Here is a 10,670-nt window from a genome sequence, read left to right on the forward strand (position 1 = left end):
CTGATTGGCTGCATTACCCAGCAGCAGCCAATCAGGAGGAGGTGTCACAAGTCTGGGTGGAGGAGGAAGCAGCATGGACCAGAGAGAGACGTCTCTATGTGTGTCCTGTTGTTGTGGTGTATTTGTTTTGTCCTGTTGGGGTGCCCCCTCTAACTCCGGTGACTCCCTGCCCCCTTTGACTCCCTGCCTCCTGTGACTGTCTCTCTGTCCTGTGTTTTCTGTGACCATGTCCTGTTGTAGGGGTGTCTCAGCAACTAAGCACTGTGATTAGGGGTGCCCAGAGACAAAAGGTTAAAAATCACTGGTCTAGAGGCTACAGTGTACTGTTACCGTAAGCCATTGACTGCCCCAGAAATTCTTTTAATCATCTTTGCTGGAAGAGCCCGAGTTGTTTCAAAGTGGTTCAGTAAAACTTCCAAGCTGTAATGTTTTGATCCCTTTCTTACCAGTGTAAAGTTCAATATTAATTTTCTGTGTCTTTGCCTGGATGAGGTTTCTACTAACGTGTATTGTGACTTCACAGATCTCTGCCACAGAGGCAACTCTGGGTATTAATGTCAAGTCCTGTAAAGGGACTTCCCACCAGAAAATATTAATAACAGTTGAATATTAAGTTTCTGTGTCTTTGCCTGGATAAGGTTTCTACTAACGTGTATTGTGATTTCACAGATTTCTGCCACAGGGGCAACTCTGGTTATTAATGCCATGTCCTGTAAAGGGACTTCCCACCAGAAAGTATTAATAACAGGAACTTTGTTCCCCCACCAAGAAAAAATGAAGACTTGGTGTGTTTGAGATGCAACTGGTGAACTGGACATGTTCTCATTATGTTTGGCTAAGTGGGAGAACAGTGAGCTCAATTTCATACCAGCTGTAGGACTGTATTCGAGTTCATATAAGTTACATAGTTACACAGTAGATTAGGTTGAAAAAAGTATACGTCCATCAAGTTCAACCTATGCTAAATATAGACGACAGATACTTTATACTATATAAGGAACTTCCAGTATATTGATCCAGAGGAAGGCAAACACAAAACCCCAGTGACACATTATCCAATGCTATCTCATAAGGGGAAAAATAAACTTCTTCAGGACTCCAAGAATTGGCAATCAGATTACTCCCTGGATCAACATCCTTCCCATGTATACTTATTTGGTATATCCCTGTATACCTTTCCTTCCTAAAAAGAAAGTGACTTACTGTATATTGTACACATGCCTTTATACACAGAAAAGGCACTTAATATTAATGAGGTTACAGGACTTTGATTTATTTAAATAGAAAACAAAAAGTTATTACAACTGTACAATGAAACGAGATCTGTGTATTGGTTTGTTTAACCTAAAAAACATACTTGATACATTTTGTTATTCATAATACATAGATTAGAAAAACCCTTTCCAATACTGAGACTGCTTATACATTGTGCGATACAGGCGTTTGATAATCATACAGCTGGCCCTTTATACGAAGTTAACACACAGGTGAAGGGTTTCATTGCATTTCTGGTTTCCAATGAGCTACTTCTATCTTAATTGGATATACCCTCATTGTTAGCGATTGGATAATGTTACAGATCAGTAGTGGTTTGTTTAATTTGTCATTTAGTTTGTACATCTGCGGGGTTCATATCGCACATCTACTGGTCACTAACTTACTGGCCACATTAATCAGTGAAGAATCTCAGACTTCACATCCAGAGTCAAACTCCCTAAAACATCACTAGTCATTAAAACATTCTACTGAATGGTCCTTATGTCAAGTTCCAGCTGCTCGATACCAGAGAGCAGCTCCCACCCATTAGTGCCATATTTATCTATCACATCTGTATCCGAGAGAAGGGAACAGAATGAACAACCCGACACATTCCCCTCAATATCAAACAAAGTTACAGACACAAATGGTTATAGCTTCTCCACCCCTGGCTGCTCCTTGTTAAACGGTTCCTAGGAGGTTTGAGAAACATTATCTCACATTCACGTCTCCAGGAGCGTTTGAAAATGAATGACTGCCGAAAAAAGTCGCAAAAACTCCAATCTTTGCCAAGAAATGGCAAACGTCAGCAGCTTCGCACATATTTGCGTAACAGGATTGTGAATCTCCAAACTGTTGGGGGTTTTTCTCTCAATATCTGAAGGAACTTTCCCAAACTGAACTGGGGCAGATTTGCAAACGACTAATCTCGTTAGTTGCCCTGGTACAGGAGTGGGAGACACGGAGGCCACGTATAAAGTGTGGCTATGTCATTTTGTAAATAAAAGACGCGCAGAAGAAAGGTCAGTCACTTTAGTGCGTCTCCATGCGCCAATGTGTGAAACCTTTTGTTTTGCGTTGTGATTTGTTGTTCTACTTTATTTCACACACACACAATGACGCATGTGGGTGGAGTTAGAGGCAGAGTTTGGGTTTTCTGTAGCGCTCATATGCAAATTATATTTAATAAAAGTATGTGCCACATTTGTGAGATATAAATGCATCAGAATTTTCCGCCAAGTTTTTCTTGGCCTTAAAGACCAATGAAAGCAGACAAATTATTCTTAGCGCTTCATATGTATGAAAATGACACGCACCGGCGAACTCAGAAAACGTGCGCCAGAAGCCAGCACTGGAATAATGACACCGCAGGCCGCTAATGATGTTAGATGCAATGCACTATTTCATATTTTTGTTTTTTTTTAATTCTTTACGCACAGCCCCTCGGTTTGTCTTAGGTTCAAATCTGTGCGACGTCTTGTGTGACTGACAATAAGGATATTACAGTATATTCTTGGATCTCGGGTACGTAACTAGCAAAGTTCAGTTGTGCCCGACTCATTTGACGAACGCTTTGCAAAGTGGCAGCTTTAGGATAAAACGGTAGCAGAAGGATTTCTGATCCCTGACTGAGGCACTTGGAGGAAACATTATACCCTGAGAAGCTATGAAGGAATCCCGGACCTCAGCTTGGTGCGAGTGATCTGTGTGATTTAAATCAATGACCAACTCCAAAGACGTGAGATCCCATCAGTGACGTGTCCTACAACACACAAGGCGCCCATGTGCCAAGCTTTATAGCTGCAATTCCATGGAGAAACCACATGGTGTCACTGTAGCACCACAAATGACTTGCCAGTCACCTTGCATGGCTGAGGGCTGCATGTCAGTGTCCTGCGGTGTCTTACTACCCAAAATGGTTTAAATACAAAGAAAGTTATCTTGGGTCAAGTGAAGGAGCCAAGACAAAAATGGCACAACATGCGTCACTAATGAATGAAACTTTAAGTTTGGATTTCACTAACAAACTGGCAGTTATCCAGCCACACAGAGTACAGTAGAAGAGGTCGTTTTTACAATTCTCAAGCCGCGTTTTGGGCAGATTCTTTCCCCGTATACACACACGGCAATGGACACTCTTCCTCGTGTGTCCTTGACATACTCTGCTACACCACGGGCTGGGAGTGCATGGTCAAAGAGGCCTCATGCACTGTCTTGGCACTGGGTGCGTTTATCTGTGGCATTCAGAGCTTCGCACAAGCATCAAAAGGGGGCGACAACGAAAGAAAGTTGGGATGAAGCAAAGTGGGGATGAAGCAGCACAATTTGGACCACTTTGGGGGATACACGTGTGGAACATTTACTCTGTTACTGTGTATCATGTAAGGGGCTGGAATTAAGGGTCTCCTGCTGCAAGACCAGCACCAGAGTTATCTATAAAACAAATCTCATTGCACAAGATGTGCCGCACGGAGACTGTAGTAAGCAGGTCTCCTGTCTCTTCGGCCTGACACACACATGGTGGCTCTCCGAGGAGACCCCAACGTGGTCCTCCTGCCAAACCGCACAAGATCAAAGCAAACAGAATCCAACTGGTTTCTATTGGATTTTTCTATTTTTGCCCCAGAGACCCCTAAAACTTTGATGTTTAGGGACCTTAATGGGGTCATAATGAAAACTGCAGAGAATTTCCTGGCCCCACCTTGTCACAGGACCTGCTGCCCTCACTCACTCCTTAACCTCCTTCAGCTGTAGAGGGCCCCGAATAAGGTCCTGCACCACTGATAGTAAAATATTCTGGTATTTTAACCCTATTTTCTGGGGGGGGGGGGGTTCCTTAGCAAAGAGAATAAATAAAGAGCAGTGATGAGTATAAAGAATAATGCCGAGATGTTCCTTGGTTGTGTGGTGGTGGGTCGCTTATGCCGAGAACTCCCACTACACAGAGAGCGCGAGTGTAAGGCCGCGTTTACAGTGGCAGCGACAGCGTTGTTTTTGAGGCCGCCCATAGAGTGCGCGACCGATGAAGCGCAACCGTGCCCGAATCTGGAGAAGACAAAAATGTTGTCTTTGTTGCGCGACGGCCGGGTCACGTGCGTGGTTCGTCCAATGAGGGCGGACCGCTCATGTGATGTCACGGCCTCCCCGTCGCGCAAACCCAAAGAGCAGACATCACCCGAGTGACAGGCACGCGCAGCGCCCACTATAAACGCGGCCTGAGGCGTCCGGATATCAGTCGGGCACAGAATCCTGTTGGGGGTCTGAATACGCGTTGCACTGTGAGCGACCAATCTAAGCTACCGGCTATTGTCTAATCTACCCAACCCGTCGGAAGGACAGAGCCCAGGTTAGCGTCTGGCTGATATTTTTCACCATAGTGGGTGTCCGGTTCTGGTGCCTTTGTACCCTACTGGTCTCAGACCCCTAGAACTTCCAACACCTGGGACTTCCCCCGCTTCCTCTCTGGAGGCTGCAGGAGGCTCTCAGTCCACAGCCTCGCAGATCTCTTCCACCACGGCGTTGAAGATGCTCGGCTGGTCTGCATACACGTGGTGAGAAGCTCCTTTGATTACCTGAGAGGGAAAGGAATCACAGGGGTAGGGTTAGATATCGGAGGCATAAAGCTTCCAACGTGATATATTACATTAACAACTACTGGAAAGTTACAGACACCGGGAGCCTTTTAAAGATGCATGAAAATAGCTCCTACAGCTTTGTAAATGACCCCCCAGTCTGTAGCTTTTACCCCACTGACTGAATTTATTATCTACATTTGCTAGGGTAGAACAGTGTACACTAGAAGATCAACATATACAATATAATTATAGGGTTCCTTAACCAAAAAAAAGGTTGAGAACCTCTGGTCTCTCTATAACTGTATATGTCACTCCCTGTATCTGCAAATCGTCCATATGCTCCACTGTAAATCTGTGTACAAGGTTGTTACTATATACAAATAAATATCAGAGAGCAGATGGAGATAAGCCGGCGCAGTTAAACACTCCCCGCATTCAGCGTCAGCTCGTACCAGGGTATCAACGTAGGAGTTGGGTCGCTCCTCTTTGACCCTCTCCCCGGTGCTGCGGTCGATCCAGGTTTCAGCTCCGTAGATGAAAGTAATGGGGACGTCCCTGGGGATCGCCTGAATTCGCGACAACATTGGGCGCTTGGCCCAACCAAACTTCTCCATCATAGTCTTAAAAGCGCTCTCACCGCTAACGGGAAAGGAAGAGAGGCGGAGTGAGACAGATAGAGACAGGTGGAGAGAGAGGCGGAGTGAGACAGATAGAGACAGGTGCAGAGAGAGGCGGAGTGAGAAGGGGGGGTGACAAAGAAACAGGAAGCGAGTGGGTCAGAAACTGAGAGAGAGCACGAGCGAGGGAGAGAGACAGATGGACAGCGAGTGGGGGGATTTGACAGGAAGAGAAAAAGAAATGGACAGAGACAGTAAGGGGAGAGATAAATGGAAAAGAGATAGAGAGATATGGAGTAGATAGTAAAATAGAGAGTGAGACACTGAAAATATAAAAGGAAAAGCGATGGTGAGGGAAAGAAAAATGGAGAAGAGAAAGACAGAGGAATAGAGAAAGGATAGAAGCATTAGCGATGATAAGAGGCAGGAAATGAATAAATTATATGAAAAAAATAAAGGAGAGTCCCCCCCCCCCCCTTGCCACACACACTCCTGGGCTCCTCTCCCACCTGGGTGTCTGAGCATTGCAGTGGTAGATGTATTCCATTATGGTGTCATCTTCAAAGAACCCTTCAAACTTCCTTTTCAGGTCCGGACGAAACCTCTGCACCAGCCCGGGGCCTGCAGGTCACAGATAACACCAGGTGTTTAAGGTCCAGCCAAGAAAAGACCATTGCATCAGGAGGAACATCACACGTGTAGACGTAATCACAGATGAGATGGCATGTGTCTGACAATATAGAGAGCACTTACCCCAGGGACCAGCTGCCCTCACAACGGCCAATGGATTGGAGCGTCCCAGCACCGCGGCCAGCGCCTTCACCCAAGTGGGAGGGGAGCGCACCTGACTGGGGTCCGTCGGCAGGACAGGGAACCCCCAGGGATCAACCAAAATGAGATGTTTCACTCTGAGAGAGAGGAGGTGAGCAGAATGAAACAGGATGTAAGGGTCACTGGTCCCTTCTGAACATACTGTAACTATGTTACCCTACAAATGTCAGGGGAGGGGACAAACTCCATGGAACAGAGAAACCTTCTGTCTGTGTTCCCCGGAGATGGGAAAGTTACACTTAATGGGATGTGCCATCTGTCTATGTCAATTGTAAGTCCTTATGTTGCCCATCAGTGGTCCGTAAGTCATTGTGCTATTATGTCAAGTACTCAGTGAGCTACAGTCATGTGTGACATTGGCACCCTGTGCTCATAAGGAGTATCTGGGCCTCTTCTCACCTCTGGGGGTATTTGATGCAATAGGAGGCAGCCAGGAAGCCCCCCAAACTGTGTCCCAGCAGAATCATGTCCATGATACCCATCTCCTCCCTCCACTGTTCGATGGATGACACAAACTGCTCCTCTGCTTCCTCGGGGTCGCTGAGAAAGGTTGGACGGGAGCTGCGCCCGAATCCCAGCAAGTCAAAGGCATGGAGGGTCCGACGAGAACTCAGGGGGTCCAGGTTCTGAATCCATAGCCCCACACCTCCGGCAAAACCATGGACCATCACCAGTGGGGTCTTGTCCCTGAACTCAGGGCTTACCGTCACGGTCCAGATCTTGTTTTTATCCGGGAGAGAAACATAACGGGCAGAAAACCTGTTCTGGATACCTAGAGAGATGGGGACATCCATGTTATCACTGGGGCAATAGAAGAAGAACTGGTCATTTCAGAAGAGATTGGGTCACACATTGAATATCAGGCCAATCAGCAGAGCTGTAATCTTCCAATGAGGATAGAGTATCATACTTTGGAAACTGATTTTACACATTTTTGCCAGATAACCATTTTGCAACCTCTTGTAACCTGTAGGGGCGGATCAACTGGGCCAGCCCAATGCTTGTAACTTGGTACTCTGAGCTTCAGAGGCACCCAGTGATGTTTATATATTTATAAACCCTTGTAAATTGGCCATACGTCAGCAGAACTCATCTTCACCCACACACCCCACGTGTCCCTTGTTTCCACTCCTCGCTCTGCAGGACCCCCCCACCCCACAAATACTATGATGCTCTTACATTGAAGGATCCTCGATTCAACAGTCTTTAGTTTGGACATGGAGGTTGGGCACCACGATGGGATCCAGCCAGTTAACCAACTTTGAGGCCTGTGCCAGGGTGAGTGAGGGAGGAGAGAGGGACATGAGAGGCAGAGAGGAGAAGAGAAAGCAAGAGTGGTAGAAGAAAGAGAAGAATCAGGAACAAATAAATGGAGGTCAGATGTGGTTCTATTTTTCACCAACAGTTTATTGAAAATCTGGTATATCTACAGCTTTTAGTCCTCACAATTATTTGTAAAATGACCTTGATTTTATTAGTTCCTACAAATGAGAAGGAAGACGCTGTGTCCCCCACGCCTGACGCATTTCACAGCGCACAAGTCACGCCATCAAAGAAGGGATGTAGATAATACCAGGGTTAAGATACACAACTCCTATTGGGGACCAATGCTTTAGGGCAGCGCCAGTCCACAAAATCCTCCAACAGGGCAGGTCTTATGGATATCCCTGCTTCAGTCAAATGAAGTCGGGATATCCTTAATACCTGACCTGTTGGGGGGTTTTGAGGACTGGAAGTGGGGACGACTGATTTAGGGCACAGGGTTTTTAGAGGTGAAGGTCACAAGCAGGATGTTAACCCTTTACTGCTAGATGGGACTTGAACGCACACTACTAGTTAAAACCTCACTACTGTCACATGCTGAGTCATTGTCCCGTATTAGAGAATAAATGCACACACAGTGGTGTCACCGCCTCATAATGACAGCTTTGTGTGTGCGCTCCTCCTCCCACACTCACTTCCCTCCCTACTGCACATCCATGCCAGACACCGGCCATCTGAGGGCTGCGATCTGTGATAACTCCCACTGTGTATAACAAGGCCCCGCTCCCTGAACAAAGTCATACTTAGATATAGTACTGTATATAGAGAGTACCGGGACAGACTGTCAGCAATGTTTCTCTGTATAAGCACTACTCACAGCCCTTAATATGGGGGACACTCGCAGAGCTGAAATCTCTACAGGGGGTGAAGCCACATATTTGTGAAATGCCGATTTCCCAGATTTTTGCCTGGATTATTATATATATTATTATTATTATTATTATTATTATATTATCACCACCCAGTTTTTAGAGTAAAGGAATAAATCTCACACACAGAAATACCCTCCCTGCCTTTATACATCAACTGTACAAGTTTCCATAAGCCACCTGTAGCTGTGTATCTTGTGTTTTATCATTAGACATTTCTATTGGAATCTGCCTATTTCACACTATACCAATATGTATTTTAACAGGGCCAGCCATGTGTGCAGTGATAGAACCAGACATACACATGCCATATACACAGGAATAATACAGTATACACACAAGAGCTAGACAGCAGTCACACTTTACAATATTCATTCTTCTTTTCTATCACTCTGCTTCTAAGTTACATCACTCCCTGTTTTGCTCACACTTTCTGTTGTGTAACAACACAGCCCTCCCTCCCTCCTCTCCCTGCCCAACACTGCACATTCCTCCGGTCTGATCCCAGGGGAAAATAAGGGATCAGAGCCCGGGGATTCAGGACAGAGAAGGAGAGATTTCACTTACTGTTCCTCCAGCTCCTCCGCCATCACAGGGTCTGAATCCCGGAGCTCTGGCATTACACAAGCAGAGCAGCTGATCAGCACAGGGACATACTGCAGAGCAGACAGACACAGGGGGCGGGCACAGAACGTTCAGAAGGATGATTGGGCGGGGAGAGAACGTTGAGTATTCTGACTGAACTGGGACAGAACGTTGAAGATAATAGAGTGGGCGGGGATAGAACGCTCAATGCAATCGAGTGGGCGGGGATAGAACGTTGAGCATTCAACAGGAGGGCCTTCTCAATGGGATCGTTTGCCAAAGGGAGGGCAAGGAAGGGACATATATGGGATCTGTGAATGGGACAGGAGGGAGGGGGCATTGAGTCGCGTGAGACGGAGCTGGGAGGGACGGGGGTTACACAAGTTTCCATGGGCGGTAACCCTATTATTTAACCTTCATCGGATCAGATTTGTTAACCCATTTTGCTGTATCATTGTGAGGCAATGGTAAAAGGATCACACAAGGAAAGGAGATAGCATTGTCATTATTACTCTGGAATAGATTTATGGCACCAAAGTACTTCAAATTAAATTTACGTATCAGATAAAGTTCTGCTTCATAAACTGATGCACACTGCATTGAGCTTTGTGTCATTAGACCTGGAGAAAACAGGATTCTCTGCACAGGGCCTTTGATTAAAAAATGATCAGGTATTGAAGGGGCCATTTAATTATCAATGTATTACCATAGGAAAGTACACTGACCTACACATTTCAGGTTCCCCTATGTCCTGGGATCCAAGACTTTGCAGTGGCAATTACTTACCATAAATGATACATACAAGGGGGGCAGAAAGGTGCTTCCTCTAACTTTGCAGCTCTTTATTTATCTACTCTGGGACCTTCCCCTCCTTCAGACATGCAACAGTTATACCAGGCCTGCACACCCTATAAAGTGAGACGGGCCCAACTGCTCCAAGGAAAGCAGATACGGGCCGCACTTTAATTTAAATTAACCCCGCCCCCCCACTCACAACTCTTCCCTCTCCCCCCTCACAACTCTCCCCCCCCCCGCACCCCTCCTCACAACTCTTCCCTCTCCCCACTCACAACTCTTCCCTCTCCCCCCTCACAACTCTTCCCTCTCCCCACTCACAACTCTTCCCTCTCCCCCCTCACAACTCTTCCCTCTCCCCCTCACAACTCCCCCCCCCCCGCACCCCTCCTCACAACTCTTCCCTCTCCCCACTCACAACTCTTCCCTCTCCCCCCTCACAACTCTTCCCTCTCCCCCCTCACAACTCTTCCCTCTCCCCCCTCACAACTCTTCCCTCTCCCCCCTCACAACTCTTCCCTCTCCCCCCTCACAACTCTTCCCTCTCCCCCCTCACAACTCTTCCCTCTCCCCCCTCACAACTCTTCCCTCTCCCCCCTCACAACTCTTACCTCTCCCCCCTCACAACTCTTACCTCCCCCCTCACAACTCTTACCTCTCCCCCCTCACAACTCTTACCTCCCCCCTCACAACTCTTACCTCCCCCCGCCTCGCCACTCTTACCGGTGGCGGGGTGCGGTGATCTCCGTCTTCTCGCCTGAAAATTCTACTGTTTCCCCTGCAGGTCCTGAAAAAAATGGCCGCGCAGCGTCAAATGA

The 10,670-nt window shown here is 46.8% G+C and overlaps 1 protein-coding gene across 1 annotated transcript; it reads right to left on the reverse strand.

The window, feature by feature from the left end:
* Positions 1-1,252: 1,252 nt before the first annotated feature.
* Positions 1,253-9,232, reverse strand: ABHD4 (abhydrolase domain containing 4, N-acyl phospholipase B). Its single transcript, XM_075569118.1, has 7 exons — positions 9,040-9,232; positions 7,460-7,548; positions 6,680-7,052; positions 6,203-6,357; positions 5,959-6,070; positions 5,285-5,471; positions 1,253-4,829 (listed from the first exon to the last, which is right to left on the reverse strand). The coding sequence occupies exons 1-7, from the start codon at positions 9,090-9,092 to the stop codon at positions 4,740-4,742; spliced, it is 1,059 nt and encodes a 352-aa protein (XP_075425233.1). The 5' UTR covers positions 9,093-9,232; the 3' UTR covers positions 1,253-4,739.
* Between the last annotated feature and the right edge of the window lie 1,438 nt (positions 9,233-10,670).

This window comes from Ascaphus truei, chromosome 13 (genome assembly GCF_040206685.1).
Source record: "Ascaphus truei isolate aAscTru1 chromosome 13, aAscTru1.hap1, whole genome shotgun sequence".
NCBI lineage: Eukaryota > Metazoa > Chordata > Amphibia > Anura > Ascaphidae > Ascaphus > Ascaphus truei.